At 42.5% G+C, this 20,398-nt stretch overlaps 1 protein-coding gene across 1 annotated transcript in view; it reads left to right on the forward strand.

The window, feature by feature from the left end:
- The window catches only part of LOC115917315 (interferon-induced GTP-binding protein Mx-like), a 32,523-nt gene that overhangs the window by 11,603 nt on the left and 522 nt on the right, over positions 1–20,398 (forward strand). The window contains exons 2-13 of the mRNA XM_030971201.1: positions 6,563–6,879; positions 8,370–8,562; positions 9,408–9,545; positions 10,488–10,642; positions 11,803–11,941; positions 12,431–12,629; positions 13,355–13,433; positions 14,403–14,525; positions 15,252–15,393; positions 16,912–17,070; positions 17,565–17,641; positions 18,858–19,097. Of these exons, the coding sequence (XP_030827061.1) occupies positions 6,658–6,879; positions 8,370–8,562; positions 9,408–9,545; positions 10,488–10,642; positions 11,803–11,941; positions 12,431–12,629; positions 13,355–13,433; positions 14,403–14,525; positions 15,252–15,393; positions 16,912–17,070; positions 17,565–17,641; positions 18,858–19,097 (1,866 nt within the window). The 5' untranslated portion in view covers positions 6,563–6,657. The remainder of the gene's footprint in view (positions 1–6,562; positions 6,880–8,369; positions 8,563–9,407; positions 9,546–10,487; positions 10,643–11,802; positions 11,942–12,430; positions 12,630–13,354; positions 13,434–14,402; positions 14,526–15,251; positions 15,394–16,911; positions 17,071–17,564; positions 17,642–18,857; positions 19,098–20,398) is intronic.

The following is a 20,398-nucleotide window of genomic DNA, read 5'->3' on the forward strand; positions in this document are numbered from 1 at the left end:
AGCCTCATTCTCAGCAGTTTAGGCTGGTACAGGATTTAAGAGCAATAAAACAAATCATCATGGACAAATAATGATTTGACTGCTTTGGATTTAAAGATGCTTTCTTTTGCATTCTGGAGGGTAAGCAGAGCCAGACCATCTTAGCATTCAGGTGGGGAAATCCAAAAACAGGAAGAAAGGTGCTGCTATTCCTGCGTAACTTTGATAGTGGGACACTCTTTTTGGGAGGTCACAACAGCTCACAGGGATTTTCACAAAGTTCACCCTGTTGTCTTTCTCTTAATGCTAACCCTATTATGCCTTGTCTTAATTGCAGCACTGAATGTTTGCATTTAAAAAATCGTGAAGCAATTGACTTGCCAGTCATCCCTGTGATTAATTTCGGGGAAATGTGTCATGTTCATAAAAAGTGAAGCTTTTGAGTGTTGTTGTGGCTTCATAGCCTCAACTGGAGGAAATTATGAACAACTCCCGAAAAGATAAATTATGTTTAATGTGTCTCAGTAATTGCAGGAGCTGTAGAAAAAAAAAAGAGAATAGAAGAAACTTGAGATAATGTATCAACTGCAGCCAGGCATAAATTACTGCTGAACCAACAAACCAAGGACACTTCGTGAATAAACTAAGACAATGCCAGATAGCAAGGAGCAAAGCAAGGCTAGCTCATCAAATCAGGAATGGGTAATTTTGGCAAAGGGAGATCAGAACCACTGACTCACTGCCCACCAACCCAAAAAACTCACTGACTCAAAAGAAGAGGAAGACTGAGCATGAGGACTAATTAGCAAAAGAAGTGAGAGAATCATTTAATCAATAGAAGATAGAATACTAGTTAATAAGAGAACTCTGTGACCTGTAGCCAGTGAACATTAATGCCTTTGTTGGTGTATAAATAGTGACAAGTTTTGATAGTGACTGGGCTGGCCTTGTGGATTTGCCACCCAGCACCTCTTTCTGTGCAAGACTGTAAATAAACCAAATACCTCAGCTGTGCGAGGATCAGCCTCTTGCACACAGGGTGAAAAAAGCCATTTTGGGATAAGAGTATGACTTAGAATCTCCTTCAGATTGCTGTCCTGTATGGTTAAGTGCAAGGATGGGGAGGGTGAACAAGGCCAAGAGAGCTTAGAGCTGTGGTGTCCTGCCACCCACAGCCAGAGCTTGGGAACAAGTCCTGTGAGTCACTGCCAGATGAGGAGTGAGGAGAATGGGCCGGGTCCAGAGGAGTGTGAGTGCTGTGCAGTCAGGCCCATGGACCTGTGTAAGGCAGCTGGAAACCCACCAGAACAGCCAGGAATTGAGAACAGCTGATCAGTTGAGGCAATGGGCAAAACCAGAGGGAGTGAGAACCAAGGGGGGTTCCTGCATCCAGCTTGCAAAGCCCCTGACTGAACAAAGTATACTGATGTTGCTTAACAGTTTAGGGCCTATTAACAACAGAAAAAAACCCAAAAACTAAAACACAAAAAAATGAGGGCAGGAGAGCAAAGACAGCAGAAGAGGAAGCATCCTGACCTAGCGATGTTGAGAAAACACCACAAGGTCACGAGAAACAACTCGGACTGTCCTGAAGCAGTGCATAACAGAGACAAATCACACTGTGTGTCACTTTGCTGTCTTGTCACCCACATCCAACACCCTCAGCCTCTAGCAGCCAAGGCACAGCCCCAGGTGAGTGGTGGTGTGGTTTGCCACCCTGGCTGGGATGGAAAGTCTCACTGGGAGGTGGAAAAATCACTCCTTCTCCTGTGGAGAGAGCCCTCACCCACTTGCTTTTTGCACGGAGGGATGAGGAGACTGAAAGGGTCCCGTGGATGGCACAGGACCAGCATCCCCAGCAGGCAACACCTGTGGGAATGCGGCACAGCAGCTTGAGCCAGCAGGATCTGCCCCAGGTGTGAGTGAACTGACTCAGTGAGATGCCTTTTTGTGGGGGAGGAAAGGCAAGTTGTTGCTCAAACATTTTCAAGTGCCTCTGCTATTTGTCCGTGACATTCTATTAAACAGTACAGCCAAGGAAGGAGGAGCTCAGCTGTGTTGTAAGGAGTTTCATTTCTGCTGTTCACTAAACATACAGGGAAATGAAAGTAAAAAACCCAACATTTTGCATTGTTACTTCCAGGGCTATCACAGAGGTGTCTCAACAGTAGGGACTTCACATTTGCCTTACAGAGCCCCTCCAAGGCCTTTCATAGGGACAGATTTGTCAAGTCAAGGACTGTATTTTGAGGTGACAGCTGTAACAGATTCAGAATTGATAAATGCATTTGCTGCATTCGTGCTAAATATCCTAAGGCTACTCAGTGATTAATTAATAATTCACAGTTCACTAAAAGTTCAGCAATAATCAAGCTTAGCTTCACCTGGATATCATCTGCTGAATGCTGAACTGCTGTACAGAGGTGTGGCTGCTCTTCTGAGAGGCTTCAGTGAGAAGAAGGCTGTGAGATTTTTACAAGGGCAGGTAGTAATAGGACAAGGGGGAATGGCTTTAAATTGAAAGAAAGTAGCTTTAGATTGGATATTAGAAAGAAATTGTGCCCTGTGAGGGTGGTGAGGCCCTGGCACAGGGTGCCCAGAGCAGCTGGGGCTGCCCCTGGATCCCTGGCAGTGCCCAAGGCCAGGTTGGACACTGGGGCTTGGAGCAGCCTGGGGCAGTGGAAGGTGTCCCTGCCATGGCAGAGGGGTGGAACAAGATCATCTTTATGTTCTTCCAACCCAAACCATTCTCTGGCTCTCATTCTCTAGGATTCTCTGGCTCTCTGAACTTCTGGCTGTGAGGTGCCCCCTTCTCTGTGGACAGAATTCATGTGTTAGAATATTCATTTCCTTAACTGACCCAGGTGCAAAGTAAGCAAGTGGTGCCCACTCGTGGCAACTCTGTCTTTTGAAACGGCCTGGTCATTTCCACAAAAGCCAAATATTTCTCCTGTGAGAATTTAGTTTCATTTCTGCTCCTTCTTGTCACAATGGGAAGGTGGAGCCTGTAAATAAAAAGGCATCTGAAGAAGTTTCAGAAAGTCACTGCTTCTCCTTTCTACAGGACACTTAGAAGGGTAAGTTTCTCCCTTCCTTCTTCTAAAAAGAATAATGCATTTTTTTTTACTGTTATCTTCATTCCTTTTAATGTGACAAGGCTGCATAAAGCATCTAAAGTAAGTGTGATTAAACGGGGTTTCCAGGAGCAGGATTTTTTGCTTTCTAGGGTGGAAAAAAAACCAAAATATATTAGTATTATTTCCTCTTTAAAAGGAGACAACTGAGAGATGGCATTTATTTTTTTTTAAGCCATTATTCAGCAAGATGATCTAGCCAGCACTATTTATGAGTAGGATCATAAGCTTTTCATTGCTTCATTTTCTTTATGAGAACACAGCTGGAGTTAATAACCATACGACATGGAAACTGTGAGGTTTACCCAAATATCCTGAAGTCACAGGATGGGTCAGCCAGAAATCCATGTGCTGCTCTGGCTGGACAGAGAGTGAGTAAACCCAGGAGCTCTGTGGGTTCAGCACTGCAGCTCTGCACGTTGGGTTTGAGAGGGGATTTTTTAGAAGGGGCTTTTCATCTTCTACAGCTGCAAAGTCAAAGGGTCCTTACAGAAAAACAAAGGAACTTCTCTTCTGAGCCATCGGCAGGTTGGTGTTTGTGCAGATGTCGTGTTGGGCTGGTGTGGGAACTCTGCACATCACTTCGGATGTGAGGAGTCTCCCGAGACCACGTCGAGAGCCAAAACCCCATCGGGGGGCTCGGAGATCTTGGTATGATGCCCAGAACACTTGGTGGCTGGATTTCGATCCTGCAAATGAATTGCCAGTTTGGTATGAGGGCTGGAAGGTCACACAGGTTTAAAGGGTGTTTTTACAAGGTGTACACAGGGTGAAAATATAAGTTTTAAAAATTTTGGTATAAGGGTAATGGGGACAAGGTGGAGGGAACAGGGCGTGTCTCGTCCTTCTTCTTTCTTCTTCTTATTCTCCATCTTCTGCTGTGATGTTGGCACTTGGGGATTGGTTTAGAATAGAAGTGCACTGTCTAACATGGGTGATAGCTATTGGAAAGTAAAGGTAAATATGATATATGTGATTTGTAGTATAAAAGACGACGCAGCCTTGGGAGCGGGCGGAGAGCGTTGTGGCTGCCTTGCTGGTCAGACCTCTGTCTGGCAGGGAGAAAATTTTGTAGATAAAGATTTAATAAACAATCCGAAGACTGAACACCAGAGAGTCCAGTCTCATTCTTCAGAGCCTGGGGTCGCTCCCTGGACCACCCAACTCACCTTGGGGGCAGAGAACAAGCAGCCGACCCCGAGAGGCTGGGAGAGGTTTCCCTCACACGGGCAGGCAAATTCTAAAGGTAAAGCTCAGTGAAATCAGTATTGTCCCAACAAAGGAGGCAGGGGCAGCTCTAGGGAGAGGAAATTTTTGGCAGACTTTCAGTATCATGGCGTCATCCAGGTGTTACGTTTCACCAGTGCCTTCTGGCCCATTGTAGAAGGGCTCTGTACAATTGCAGCTTTTTTGTTTCCCTCTCCTCCTTTCTTCCGTCCAATGTTGTCACGGCTCTGCACACAAAGAAATCACTATGCCCGTGTGGCACAGGGAAGGGTTAGAGAGCCCACCCACCCTTTCCTGGTCCAGGGGTGTAGCCTCAGAAATCCACATGGGTGTTTATCCTGGTGCTGACTGCAGGTGTCTCTGTGCAGGGGTGTTCTGTGTGTGTGTGTGTGTGTGTGTGTGTGTGTGTGTGTGTGTGTGCACCCTGTGGTCTGCACCCCACCTCGATGCTTGTAAAGATTAACTAAAGATATTTGGATCTCCTCATGCATCCTCAGCCTCCCCCACATCCCTTCCACCTCTGTGATGGCCATGGGGTTTGTCCTGAGTAAACACACCAGGTGGGTATTGCAGGATATCTGGGTGTTTGCATAATTAATTCATTCCAGAGATCGGGAACTGAGATGTTTGTGATTGATTTTGGTGCACATTGGCCACAAAAAGAATATAAAATGCTGCTGGAGGCTGGGCCAACAGGGCAAACTGGTGTCACGAAGCTGTAGGAACTTTCTGGGTTGGCTTTTCCCCTTCTCCATCCCCTTCTCTCCCCCCCCACCAAGGACGCCTACAAGGTAAGTCCAGCTCCAGTGCTTTTGGACAGGTGTTAAAATACCCAAGGTCCACCTAAGCATAAAAATAAACATAAAATCCTAAAGTAGCCCCAGACATGCTTTTTGCTTTGCAATGTTGAATTCTGCGAGGCCAATTCAACTTGGAACTCTGGAAATCTGTACATTCCACCTGAACCTGCTCATATTGTAACCCTTTAGACATGGACTGCTGACCAAATCTGGGACTAAAGCGGAGCAGCTTGCACCTAGACTGCTCTGAGAAGTTTTGGAAGCAAAGAGGTCTCACTTGTGACTCAGCAGAAGGACCTGATTATAATCCATTGTAATAGATGATAGAGTTGTTATTTTGATATTGCACTGGCAATATTTACATGCTGTATTAGCAATCAATCATAATTTTAAATGCCCACACACTCACTCTATCCAGTTTCTCATGCCTGGCCCACAACCTTGTCTCAACTACTCTGCTGCAATGTGTGGTTTTTTTCCTAAACTTGTTTTGCACATTGAAAGTATAACCTACATTGTGTCTGATCATCATATTTTGGCATCTTTTTAAATTAGAAAGCCTGCAAACTTAATTAAAAAAAAAAAAAACAGAACAGGAAGTTATTTCAAGCAAAGATGTCGTTCTCCTAATTTGTTTTCTGAAGTCAGGGTTAAACAGATCTTAGTTTTGGCTGAGAGAGGCTAAAAAAATCTAGCTTTGAAAAAGGGCTCTTGGGTTATTTCCCCTTAAATCTCTTTCTCTGGAAATCCCTTTCCCTGGATAATGTCACACCAAAAGCCACTAATTTCCTCAGCCACCCACAGAAAACAAAACTTTTCCACAAGGAAACGCTGAACAAGGGAATAAAAAGCCTCCTAGTCCTCCCTTCTCTAACATCATGTGAAGCAAAGTCTGGTTTTGGCAGAGGGTTTTAAGCTATAGAGGAGGGGACCAAGATACAGAGCTTCAAAAACAGGTGTCAGACTTGCCCCTGTCAAGTATTTCTTCCACAAAAGAGGTGAGAGGGGCACTTAGCAGACTATGGATTGGAGCCAGCCCACAGCCAGGAAGTTAAGAATTCACATTCCCCCCAGTCCTGCCCTGATACTGACTGAGCTTCTCCAAACACCTTTCAGCAATTTTTTTCGTCGAGGAGGATTTGTTTTTCGCAAAAACTGGTGTAACCTTTTTTTTTCCCCAAAAAACCAAATATTGTTTTTCCCGTGGCAATTTTTTTTTTATACCAAAAAGAGAGTTTAAGAGAGGTAGGGAGAAGTGTATCAAGTCTATCCTCTGGAGAACAATTTCAGTGATTTGAAAAGAGCTGTGGCGCTTGGTACCTACCAAGGGTTTGGATCAGGAAATAAAAGTGGAGTTTGATTTTCTCTGCTGTGATCATTGTTGCCAGGTGGAGTCACTCACTTCCCCATGTTTGGTTTCAGAGGCTGCACCTCGGAGTGGTTGGACCAGGCACTGATCAGTATTTAGTGAAGCACTTACAGACAACCCACGTTCAAGCCCAGTAAATCAGCAGGCCATGGATAATAAGAAAGCAGCATTCAAACAACCTGAAAGAACCAAAAATACCCCCAAGAAAGAGGGGTTCGTATTTTCTTTTGTAAAACCATTTCCAGAAGCTGCTAAAGTGCCTCTCCCACCAGAACCAGAAGATGATCCTGGGCTGTCAGAGAAGCTGTTTGAGAGCAAACCTAACTATTACCAGGACTTTGAGAAGAAGTTTTCCACAGAAGAAGATGAGGTAAGGCAAGGAGAGGGCACAGATCCTCCCCACTCTTACTCTGTTATTTCACTTTGTGCCCCAAAATTAATTCCTTTGTCTCTTGGTCAATCTGCACTTGTTAGGTCTAAGAAGAACTTTTGGGATGAGGCCTAGCAATTATTCAAGTAAGTGGCAAGAGAGGTACCTGCAATTAATCTGCAGACATTAATAATGCAGGTCTAAAAAAAGAGATGGCTGCAGCCTAGAAGCCAATTTAATGTGTGACATGTGTCTGTTTCGATCCTAGCAACAAATGTTGAACAGAAATGATAAAAGCTCAGGGTGTTTTTTCTTGAGGCTCTTCAACCCTTGACAGAAATACACAGAAAGGTTAATAATAACCTGCTTGGGTATTTAACACTGAACACAGGTTGATTTTAAGTCTGTGACACAGTTAGTGAAGTTTTTTGAGAATTTACTAGCTATTAAACATTGTGGTCAGAGTGGGCAGGGGTTACCAAAAAGGGTTTAAAATGCCTGCCTCCCTTAATGTGTGCTGCCCTCCTCATCTTGATCCAAAATATCTGCTTTGTTTGAGTGCATCTGATCCATAGACATACTTCTGGAGGTATTTTTCTTGGATAAAAGTGATGGAGAGAAACTTCAGTTTTTCTTTTTCAAAAAATCAGGTTTGAATGTGCCTGGCCCAATATGTCTGAAACATATTGGTGTTCCCAAAACTGCATCTCTGACTGCAGCAGTCAGACTGGAACATGGAGAGAGGAACAGGGAGAAGAGACCAAGCTGATCTTTATATACTTTAGCTGAGCAGATTTAACAGCAGATGGACCAGTTTTGCCAAAGACTGGAATTTATTTGTTTTGTTTTCACATAAATGAAGAGCCTGTGTTAATATCTGGACCTGTGTCAAATCAAGAAAATGACAATAATCAGTCATTTTAAACAACCCACTCATATTCATGCCTTATGTGAGCCTAAAATGAGGCAAAGAAGGAAGAGCCATGATGATCTAAAAGATTTCAGCCACCTGTTAAGAATGTTACAGAACTCTTTTGGTGCCTGTGCACAAACTAAATCTTCAAACTGCAAAACAAAGATCTAATAAGCTAGTTTTTTTCCAAATTCAGTGATTTCTGGGATCAGTCTTCATTTGCATACACGTGCTTCAGTACATCTGTGGATGTAAAACATGTAAAGTGGAGGAAAATGGCAGTTATTAAAAAAACTGTTATTAAAAAAAAATTTACAAAGCACACTTAGTAATGTGTTCTTTACCTTCTCAGGATGGCTTCCAAAATTTGTTATTTTTACTAAGGATGGTCTGTGAGCCACCCTCAACTGTTTCTTTCATATTTACAGACACCTGTTTATTACATGGAGATGCACAGTGATATGAAGTAGAGCTTGATGCCAGTAAATAACTTTTACTAAAGAATGATGAAAAGAAAATGTCTTTTTTTGTTTGTTTTTGGATTATGGAAAATTCACTGTAAGTTTAACTCTAACAGGCTGCAGAACACACCTTGTACAACCAATATGAGGAGAAGATCCGACCCTGCATTGATCTTGTTGACAGCCTGAGAGCTCTTGGGATAGAAAAGGATCTGTCCTTGCCCGCGATTGCGGTGATTGGAGACCAAAGCTCTGGGAAAAGTTCTGTCCTCGAAGCCCTGTCTGGTGTTGCTCTCCCCAGGGGCAATGGTAAGAATTCACTTTCTCACATTTTCTCTTTGAAGGGATTTTTTTTCCTTTTTTTTTTCTTTTTTTTTTTTTTTTTTTTTTTTTTGTTTTGGTCTGGAATTGGATAATTCCATGACTGAGAACTGGAGGTGCAAGTGAGGCACCGCAAGGTAAATCCAAGGTACATGTTCCTGGTGGTCAAGACACCAGGAGTAAGAAGTTGATGTGTAGTGTGATTGTCCCAGCTGACTCTGTGCATTTCCCAGAAAGCAGCAGTGCAGCAGAGTATTAATTTCACATGGAAAACCAGGTTTTAAATTTGCTTTTGGGGTTGGTTTGGGTTTTTTAAGCTACATTTTCTTACAGATAACTTTTGTTATTATTGTGTGCAAAAAGTGTACAAAGATCTTTACTTAAAGCATTATTTAAGTCAGAGATGATGAAAGAATTCACAGCTCAAGAAGATCCACTTTCCAGCTCTGTGTGTGTTTTTTTACACACATAAATTCTGCAAGTTCCATGTGAGTTTACAATATAATCTAGTCTTTCAGGCTGGAGTTGTGGAAAGGTTTTTTCATAGGATTTAGTTGCAGCACTGAAACAGATCATCCAGAGAGGAGCAAAACTCCATCTGTGGAGGTTTGCAGGGCCAGACATGTCTGGGAAGAGCCATGGTTGACCTCATCTAGCAGTGGTGACAATCCTGCTCTGAGCAGGAAGCTGGACAAGTCTCCTCTGGCAGCGTCTCTTGGAACATTTCCATATTTTTTTGTGAAACATTTTTGTGTAAAACAGGCAACCCTAAGTACACCAAACACTTCAAGGCCATGTTTCATGCACAACCTCTGCCTTTGGAACTGCTGCAGGTATTGTCACTCGGTGTCCCTTGGAGCTTAAACTGAAGAGGTTGCCTGAAGGGCAGGCATGGCAAGGGAAGATCTCCTACAGAAATGTGACCCTGGAGCTCCAGAATGCCTCTGAGGTAGACAGAGCAATAAGGCAAGGTGAGTGGATTTGGCTGGCTCCATCTCCTCTGAATTCTCCTCCTAGAGCCTCCTCTCACAGCATCCATGGTGATTGTGGAGCTACACCAAGAGCTGGACTCAGAGCAGATGAAGCTGGGTCAGCAAAACTCATTTCTCTCAAGGGCGTTGTACCAGTGATTCAGCGGTGAAGATGATTTATGATGATGATCCCAGAATGGCCTGGATTGGAAGGGACCTTAAAGGTCTTCTAGTTCCAACACCTTGGGCAGGGATGCCACCCACTACATCCATGATCCTTTTATCCTGATCCATAATAAATGCTCAGGCTGTGTCCTTACCTGGGTGGTGGCTTCCTGATTTCTTGGTTTGGGGAGGTTGTTTTTCAAATTGTAAACATGCAACCTAAATGGTTCCTATTATCAGTTCACAAGCCCAGAGACTGCTTGACATGTCTCTGGCTGGAAATCTTATTATTTTGGAGGAAATAGCCAGAAGGCAGAGTGGAGGACAGAGAGCTTCTGCCAGGTACTGTGACCATGGGCTCAGTCACTGCCCTTCACATGTCTCAGTTTTACTGTTACCACATTTCATTCTGGGTAGGAAATCAGTGCTCTATTTTGCCTACATACATGAGAGTCCATAAATACATGCTCTGTAAAATATTACAGCTCATATTCACATCAGCTTGTTCTGCATGATAATTTCCTTAGATTTTTTGCATAAATTGTTATTCTTTCTATTTTTTTTAATTAGCTTTTCAATACATTATTTGGATATTCTCAAAACTGGCAAGGCAATTGGTATGAATTAAGGTAATTAAAGTGTGTGGCTGGATCTGAAAGAAAACGCCAAGCCTGAAAGAACCTTAGGTGGTAGTTGGTACATTTCAAAGTCATCGTGTTCAGCTTTGGTTTGATGCATCATTTGAAGCTTGTGTTCATTGCCTTGCTCTTTTCACAGCTCAGGATGTTGTGGCCGGTCCTAGAGGTGGCATTAGCGGGCATTTAATTTCCCTGGAAGTTCGGTCCCCTGATGTCCCCGATCTGACACTAATTGATCTCCCTGGAATTGCCAGGGTGGCCGTGGGGGACCAGCCCAAAGACATCGGGGACCAGGTAAAACTCAGCCTCGTGTGCCAATCTGTGCCCAGGGCCTCATCCCTTGAGGGCTCCCAGCAGACCTCTAGTGAAGTAAACAGAATAAATGGAGGAGATCTCTGCTCTTCCTCTGGCTGCTTTTAGAAGAAATGCTGGGCAATGCAAATAAAACTCTGGTAGGATAAGGCATGCTGTGAGGGTGATGTGCAGGAGCTGGGTGTGCTGTTTCTCCTAAAATACTTTTAAATGGGAACTTGCAATAAGATGAGCCCAAACTAAACTAGATATACCAAATACAAATGAGACAAGATTGAATTGTCTGGGCTTTACTTTCTGGGAGGAGAGTAATTTAATTCCACGGTTAGATAGCAATCTTTCTCTTGTATTGAGAAGAAAGCAGCAGATGTGATAAAATCCAAACATTTCCCTTGTTCCCAGCTGTCTGCATGCTCCAGAGATGGAGTCTGTAGCACTGCAGCCTGTCAGAAGCTGGGATGGGTGGGAAGTAGAAAAGAGGGGCAATTTTACCAAAATCCAGGGGGATTTTTTTTTTACTGTGGAATAAGTACCACAGTGCTCTGTGAAGCTTCTACAAAACAACACAAATTATGAGGAACTCATTTAGATTGGCATTGAAACATAGAAAAATGTCAACTAGATGTCATGTGCATCTTCAGTTTTGGTGCTTTTTAAATTTTTCCTACAATTATTCCACTGAAAAATAAGCCAAAGACATTTGTGCTCCTTTCAGAGATACAAATTTGAGATTTACCAGCACAATCGAGCTTGCTTTCTTTCCATAAGTGTATACCTACACCTCAGAACCTGATTTTCTTACATGTGTTAGATATCAAATACCTTTAATATTTCCATAATGAAAGATTATATATCGTATAATATATACAATATATACCATATATATATACCACGTAGCTGTCAAGACAGGCTTAACAACATTAGTTTGGTCTCATTAATGCCAGATGTTTGGATTAAACCTGAAAAGAGGCTGCATTCTTCTGCTGGCCCCTTTCCATGCCATCCTCTAGCATGTAACACTATCCTCAGCATATGTGGCATTTAATGTCATCGGGCAGTGGCTCAGATTGCTAGAAATTGTCACATCCTACAAGCAAGTGTCTGATTTCACTGAACCTCCTCACTGCTGTATTGAATTGCAGATCAAAACCCTACTTAGAAGAATTATTGGCTGCAAAGAGACGGTCAATTTGGTAGTGGTGCCATGTAATGTGGATATTGCAACAACAGAAGCATTGAAAATGGCTCAAGAGGTGGACCCTACTGGAGAAAGGACAATAGGTGAGATAATTTTTTAAGCTATGAGCTGGAAAGGAGGTAAAATCTTTTTTTTTCCTTCCCATGAGGTCTGATGTTCTGTGTTCTGTGAAATTAGCTACTAGAAAAAGAGGGGGGAAAAAAACCCCACCAAAAACAGAAAACAGCCTAAAGAATATATTTGCAAGTATTTCTAGTCACAATTCTTGAGTAGCTCCAAGAATCCCTTAGTTTGGTGTCTTGCTGGCACTCCTGTTACGAATAACTGGAAGCTGAAAATCTCAGTTAATGGTAGTGGATGTGAAGTTAATGGCAAAAAAGCTTTGCTTTGGAAAAAAAACCTTTAAAGAAAGGTTTGCAAAGCAAAAGGCATGGTGGGAGGAACTGCAGAGTGAGTTTTACTGCCTGGGAGCTGAGAACTTTCTAGGAGAGAGAATACAAAAAAAATTGCTTTATTAAGCATGGTACAGAGTGTTCCTGCTTGGTGGCTAACTTTCTCTTTTAACTTCACAGGAATCCTCACAAAACCTGACTTGGTGGACAAGGGAACTGAAGAGGCCATTGTTAAAATACTGCAAAACAGGGTAATCCCCCTCAAAAAGGGCTACATGATTGTCAAGTGCCGTGGGCAGCAGGACATCCACAACAAACTGACCTTGGCTGCTGCAATCCAACAGGAGAGACACTTCTTTGAGAATCACACACATTTCAGGTACTCCTCACAGAAAAGTTCTCATCAAAAACATGTTAAAATCACCTCAAAGCTCCCTGTTGATTTGCTGAGATTTAACTACCTAGGGGTTACAAAAGGGTATTAGTTATTCTCAATATTTCTCATTGCCCATGTAGGGTTGTGTTTCAGTAGTCCAGAAGAGTTTTACATACTGAATAAACTTTTTTAAAATTGTTTTTTGTTTTTTTGGATGCAAAATACAAGGGGGAAATGCTATGAACTTCAGAAGTTCTGAATAGTCCCAAAGAATTCGAGTTAAAGCATCTGAGCACTTCAGTCAGGCACTGAAGTATTTCTGTTCACTGGAAAACATGGAGGAACAGCATGAGAAAGAAAGGCTGTGCTGAGGACCCAGGCTGCCCAGATGACTCAGCAGCAAATAAATCATAATACAGAGAATGGCAGCTGACAAGGATTGTGAACTTCACACATGAAGAAATAATAGAACAGCACATTCATCTGCTGTTAGAATTTGCTTTTTTCAGGTTTTTCTCTATTTCCCTTTGCTCAGTCAGTAGCTGTCAAACAACTCCTGAATAAACCCAGAGGGTCCTGGGCAGTTGCCACATCTGCTCCAGCATGGCCCAGAGACCCTTTCTTTACTCAAATTGTGTAATAGAATTCGTGGAAACAGAGCATCAGTGCTGCCTCCTTGCCCTGCACAGCCTGGCTGTCCAAACCCACCTTTTCCTCTTTTTTCACAGGGCTTTTATGGAAGAGGGAAAGGCCACTGTCCCCCATCTGGCAAAGAAGCTCACAGATGAACTTGTGAAACACATTATTGTAAGTAACAGAAGTCCCATACTGAGCTGTTTGTATCAGTTACTACCTAAAAACAAGTTCAACCCTTCAGCCTTGGGCTGCAGTTGGATTTCATCTTTATGTGCTTAATGATGCTTCAACTCAGTGATCAGAGAACAAACTGAGAGGCAGAGGTAAAAAGCCCTGTGCTCTGTCCTCAGATTTGCCTTTTAACTGCAGATCAACAATGAACAAATTATTTCATCTATTTGTGAAATAGATGAAATAAATCCCGCCTTTTCAATGACAGCCATGATATTTCTTTTTGTTTATGAGTGTTGATCACCTGGGTGATGAGGTACCGCTGTCAGCTTACTGAAACAGTGATTTCTATTCCACTGAAAATGTCTTCAAAACATCAAGATGTTCTATTATATTAATATACTAGTGTAAGGCTATTGGGGGTTTTTATTTGGTATAACTATATCTGCGTGTAATATATCTTATTGCAGATAAATATATCTGTAATATATCTTATTCCATTAAGAGAAGATGCTAAAATATAGGGATCATCTAAATTCAGCCTCAAAGGAGAAAAAAAATTATTTATGTAAATTTACAGAAAATAAGCAACTAAACAGCCATGTTGCATCAGGTATTTATCAGGAATTGAGCAGTCACCACTTTCCTGGCAAAACCTGTGAGGACATTGTTTTTGGCTCACTGTGGGTGAAATTTTGCCCTAGACTGCAGCTGTTCTGCCCAGCCCTCAGTGAGGTCCAGCCTGATCCTTCAGGCAGATCCTGGCTCCTGAGTTCCCTCAATAAAGGCCATATTTGCTTTTCTGTGTTATCCCACTATACGCGTGGGACTGGCAGCAAGCTCTTAGATTTGTAAAAACAGCAAAGATCCCATGCAGGTGTAGATCACTCTTAGAGGGATTTTGTTTTCCTTCCAAAATCTGACAAGTTCAACCTATCTCAATGTTCTTCTTCACTGTCTCCTCCCCAGAAAACTTTGCCAGCACTGGAGAGCCAAATTCATGACGCCCTCTATAAAACATCGCAGGATCTGCAAAGGTACAATCGAGGCGCACCCCAAACAGAGTCTGAGAAGTTCTTTTTCCTCACAGATGTAAGTATCAATGTTGGTCACAGAGCAGAGCAGGGAGGTAACTGTAACTGCCTGAAATTATCAAAACATCAGCATGGACCATTGGGAAATTTGTGGTGTCCATCATTTTAGTGAGGGTAACACAGACAAACCACGCCTGCAAAAATAATGGACCACAGGAGCTCATGGCCTCTTCTAAAAATTTTCCTGTAATTATGGGACATGAAAACTAAACTACTTGGTTGATTGGGTCAAAATCAAGCATCTTAGCAAAGGAAAACAAAATCCTGGGTGCTCAACACACTTTGAAGGGTTTCCATTGGTTACAGCACTCATAAGATCAAATGTATTCCTGATATCAAAATGTGGTTTGCAGGTCCATCTAAGTACCTCATCTCACAGAGTTACTCCCTGAGTAAACCTTCAGTAGGCTTTAAAGGTGTTTGTGGCAGCTCATCAGACTTCATACAAGTCTGGCCTATTAGAATTTAGGCTCTAAAAGTCTACAGGGGAAAAAACAAAAGAATATAAATTTTGTTCTCCTCTAGCTGATACAGTTTTGGAGGAAAAAAACCAAACCCAAACAAACCAGGAGCTAAAAGCACATAAGATGTAAGAAAGGGATGTTTTTTTTATGAGCCAGGTCCCTGCTTTAACATCAAACTGCAGATTTACTTAACATCCACAAATTAATCTGAAGAAATGAAACATCTTTAAATTGCCTGCTTGTTGTTCAATTCACTGCAGTTGATCAAACGCTTCAACCAAGACATCTCTCAGAGCACACGAGGAGAGGAGGAGCTGTCTGGGGATGAGGTCAGGCTGTTCACCAAGATCCGCAAGGAATTCCGCACGTGGGGCACGATTCTCCTGGAGTGTACCGCGAGGGGTAAGCACAGAACAGGCTCAAACCGGGCCAAGGGAAATGCAGGTTGGATATTAGGAAAAGGTGTTTTACAGGAAGGGTGATAAATGTCTGGAATGGCCTGCCCAGGGAGGTGGTGGAGTCACCATCCCTGGATGCGTTTAAAAACACACTGGATGTATTGTAAATTCAGGTCCACCAACGAAGGAAGGAATGATGAGGAGGACTCCATCTTATCAGAAGGCTAATTTATTACTTTATTATACTGTATTATATTAAAGAATAATGCACTATACCAAAGAATACAGAAAAGATACTTACTGAATGCTAAAAAGATAATAATGAAAACTTGTGTCTCTTTCAAGAGTCCCGACACAGCTTGGCCCTGATTGGCCAAAGAGTCAAAACAACTCACAGCAGAATCCAGTGAAACAATCACCTGTGGGTAAACGATCTCCAAACACATTCCACACGAGCACAACACAGGAGAAGCAAATGAGATAAGAATTGTTTTCCTTTTCTCTGAGGCTTCTCACTGCCTTTCAGCTTCCCAGGAGAAAAAACCCTGGGCAAAGCAGCTCAGAGAATGTGAATGCCACAGGATGTGGCACTCAGTGCCAGGGTTTAGTTGAGGTGTTGGGGCTGGGTTGGACTCTATGATCTTGAAGTTCTCTTCCAGTCCAGTGATTCTATTCATTCTGTGAACCCATCCTGACAGCTGAACTGAGAGCCCATCCCCTTGCTTTTAAACCCAGACACAGCATCTTCAGTAAATGTTTTCCAAGAAAATTAAGAGCAAGAAGCCATGAGCATCCATCTGTTGTGGTGTCCTGGGGACACAGACATAGTTTGTGTTAAATGCTGTCATTACAGAAAGATCAGTGCTTGTCTCTCTTCTCCCAGCACAGCAATAACACAGGCCCCGAATTTGTTGGTGATATTCTGAACCATTCTTCTAAGTAACAGCAACACCAATGCATAGTAATAAATAATAACAATCTAGATAATAATTTTTATTTTTGCTCTTAATGTTTTTATTTTATTATTGCTATTAATATTTTAGAATCTGCATGCGGGTTTTTTCCACGTTAGTTCTGGGCTAGGGTGATACCTCACACAAAAATATTAGCAAATTTGTATAGTATCAACAAAGTTATATCTTAAATAAAAATAGCTAGTCAACAGTATATTCCCCAGAAATAGTGTTGAGTGAGCTTGGGGATTTGTTTTGTTCGGGGTTTTTTTAAAACCTGGAAGTGACTGGTAATGGCCAGCTACTTTTGTGAGGGTAAAAATGCCAAGAAGAACCAGAATTTTTGTGGCCTACCATAATTTCTGTCAGTCAGATGCTTGATGCAATGTGTGAGATGGCTCATTCAGAGAGCAGCAATGCATTAGCTCTGTTCTGTGGTAACAAAAAAACATCTCCGTAGTTTTTCCTCTCAAGAACAACTCAAAGAGGAGAAATAGACATTCTTCTTAAACCTGAAACATACACATTGAGTGATTTAGTAGCAAAGCAATGTTATTTTACCATTACAGCTAAAAAAAATGTCCCTGGTAAAGTGTGGAAATATGAAGACCATTACCGTGGACGGGAGTTCCCAGGCTTCAGCAACTACAACACTTTTGAGGACATCATAAAAGAGCAGATCAGAGAAGTGGAGGAGCCAGCAATTGAGATCCTGAACAGTGTGATGAGTATGGCCCAGCCCATGGGAGGCTCTTGTGTGGGGGATACTCCTGGACATTTTCCAGGAGAAGCTGATGCTCTCAGGATCCTTCAGAGGGTGGAAATAAATCTGATTCAGCTTGGGGATTGCTCCTTCTCTAGAGCCTTTAATCTCTACACATGGTCTCCAGCATTTGTTAATGCTTTTCCCAGTGGCTCTTGGAAGGGAATTAGAAAATAATTATAATAAATAGAGCATAACTATAAAAAAATAGAAAATAACTATAATAAATAACACAGCAAGGAAGCAGTAAAGTAGAAGTACCTGGTATTAAGTAGGCACACTCTTGGACCTGGAAATCTAAATTTCTGCTTGTTTGTATGTGTCATAAAAGCAGAGTGCACCAGTACAGCAGCGCAGTTATTTCTGAATGAATAGAGAAAATGAAGTCTCATATTAACAATAGCTTAAAACCCTCACTTTCTTACCTGACTTTATTTTGTCTCTCTGTTCTTCCCTTAGGACTGGTTGAAGAGAAATTTATGGAGCTTGCTAAAAGGAATTTTGCTAATTTTCACAACCTAAGCAGAGTTGCCAAGGTGAGACACTACTATAAGCTGAGATTCTCAAAAGACAGAATGGCATTTGTAAATACATCCATGCTTGTGGTACCTTCTCACTGCATTACCCTTATGCAAGTGTGGAATTTCTTGCAGGAAAATAAGAAAGAGCCTGAAAATGATAGCATGATTATAATGGCACTAATGAAAGTGCATTTTGCACAACTTTGACAAGATCTAATATATACATTATTTATTCATTCTGTTCAAATTCTTCACAGCGCAAAGAAAACCTGGTGTGGCTACCTTGAAGAGTTTATCATTAATTTCAGATTTAAGTCCTGCAATGATTTGAGTGCTGAGCTGTTTTCTCCTCTCTGAAAGCAAGCCAGGGAGCAGGAGCACACAAACCAAAAATCATCCAGCCATGAAAAAACTACAAGATGGCTGCTCACAGTTTGGGCATTAGCATGTTTTGGGGTGGAGTTCAGTGGTGTGGATGGCCTTGAAGGCCTTTTGTTAGAAAGAGCTTTGAGGAAAAGATGAGAAGCATTGAGGAAAAAGACCAGAAGCAATGCCAAGAAACAGAGTCCATTCACAGGGTACTGCTGAAAAAGGAAACTCAGAGGCAAATGTGAGTGAAACAGGTGGTTTGCTATTTCACTTGCCTGGTCAAACCCTACTGAGCTCTCAGGCCAACCAGAGAGTGAACAAATAAATGATTTCATCCAAACACAGAGGTGTTCAGGCGGGGTCTTTAGGTGTAACACAGTGAGAGGAATGAAGAGGGAAGTAGTCCTGGCAAACACTGGACATGAGAAAATATAGGGGGTGTTTTCTTAGGAATACTAGGAAAGCATTTTAAGGGAATTTGAGCATGACTGAGGGAACTTTGCCACCCCCACAGACTTTTAGGTGGAAGTATCAAAAAGACCAGAAAGAGTCAGATGACTGCAATAAAAGCACCAGACAGAGAGGGGTTAAACAGGGTTGGTTTGCTGACAACAGATATTTTCCTTTGGGTTTCAAGCACCAGGTTTGGAGTGGAACAAAAGTGCCACATTCTCCTGCTCTTTCACAAGAGAGAGACCATAATCCAAAGCATTACTCCATGTTCCCATGTTCTGGGGTTAGTGCTGCACAAGGACAATTGGACACTGTGCCCACCTTGCCATTCCCTGGGGACACTGCTAAGCACTGGCACCTTCCCAAAGGGAGCAAATGTCTCAGAACTTCTTGTTCCTTTCTTTTTTAGGTGAAAATCGAAGACATTAGTGGGAAACAGGCAGCAGATGCTGAAAGACATATCCGTGCCCAGTTTAAAATGGAGAAAATCGTGTACTGCCAGGATGACCTTTACATTGGTGATTTACATACTGTTAAGGCACAAAACGCTCTCGAGGGCTCCTCAGGGAAAAATGTGCAGTCTCTGATTGCTCCAAAGGATCCCTCTGTTGTCGTGGAGATGGTTTCTCACACCAGTGCCTATTTCTCTGTGAGTTCACAGGCAGATTTGCTGCCCCCTGAATGCCACAGCAGATCCCCCTCAGCCAGATCTTGCTGGAGTCAATACAGCCTTGTCTGCCCTGCTAGCACTTATAGCCAGGGGTATCTCAGAGTCTCATTCAGGTACATGCTCAGCTTCTCTGCAAACTGCTTGGAGCTTCTGACCAGTGATGAGAGTGCCAGGGCAAAGCTGGGCTCTATCAGCAGGTTGCAGGATGCAGGATATGGTGATTAGAAAAGCCTGAGTGTGCCAAAGTGACAGCTGGCTCCTAAACCGCTTTTTAGCTACCTCCCAGTCTGGCTCAGGTCAGCCTCAAGGCACTCTGCACATTCCTGCAGCCAGCAGAAAGTGGTGTCAGTGGCTTGCAGTCAGATCCTAAACTACTACAGCAGGAGGAGCAATAATAAAACATTACATTAAAATATATCAGCTGTCTGTAGGGATCAGAGTGCATCTGCTGTACTGCAGATAGCACCCTGTAAGTGAAGTCTCTGAAGACAAATGGGGTGTTTTAACAAAGGATCGTGTTAAAGAAAGGAAACAGAACATGCAGGATCAAGATTTGCTTTGTTGTAAAACTCCCTCCGAAAGCAACAAGTTCAATATTAATAATTCAGGAAGGTAGGTAGCAGCTCACTTTGAATTCCAAGAGCAGGCTTTGAGACAAATTCCTGCAATTAAATGGTCAGGCTGCTCAGGCTGATGAAGATAAACTCCTTGATTTTCATAGAACAAGAAACAAAGCCAGAAGTGGCTTTGTCCATCCCACCTTGCTACACATGTAGCTATATGTTTTATCTGCAGGTAAATATTTTTGGAAATGCCCTGAGAGACATTTTCAACAATCCCACCTTGCTACACACATAAGCATGTCCATCCCATCTTACTACACACTCTGCTATATATTTTATCTGCAATTAAACATTTTTGTAAATGCCCTGAGAGCCATTTTCAACGATCCCCCAGATGCACAGTCTGGTCTCACTGCTGCTGAGGACATTTCCCCTTAAGGCTAAAGCTTCCTCCAAAGCTGTCTTAAGTTTAAAAGGACAACCACATCAGAAATACCATCTAAATACCACCATCTAATAGAGGAATTTAGCAGCTTTAGGAAAAATCACTCTCTGATTTCCTGCATCAAAACATATTTGACGTTTCAGTGAGATCAGGTTGGACCCCAGAAACTGGGCACAAGTTCTGTTTGTCAGGAATGTCCTCTTATAACTTGTCCCAGTGGCAGCTGACAGAGCTGAGCAGAGGACAATCTGCCTTGGCTTTAGTTTGCTGAG

Source organism: Camarhynchus parvulus, chromosome 1, assembly GCF_901933205.1.
Source record: "Camarhynchus parvulus chromosome 1, STF_HiC, whole genome shotgun sequence".
NCBI lineage: Eukaryota > Metazoa > Chordata > Aves > Passeriformes > Thraupidae > Camarhynchus > Camarhynchus parvulus.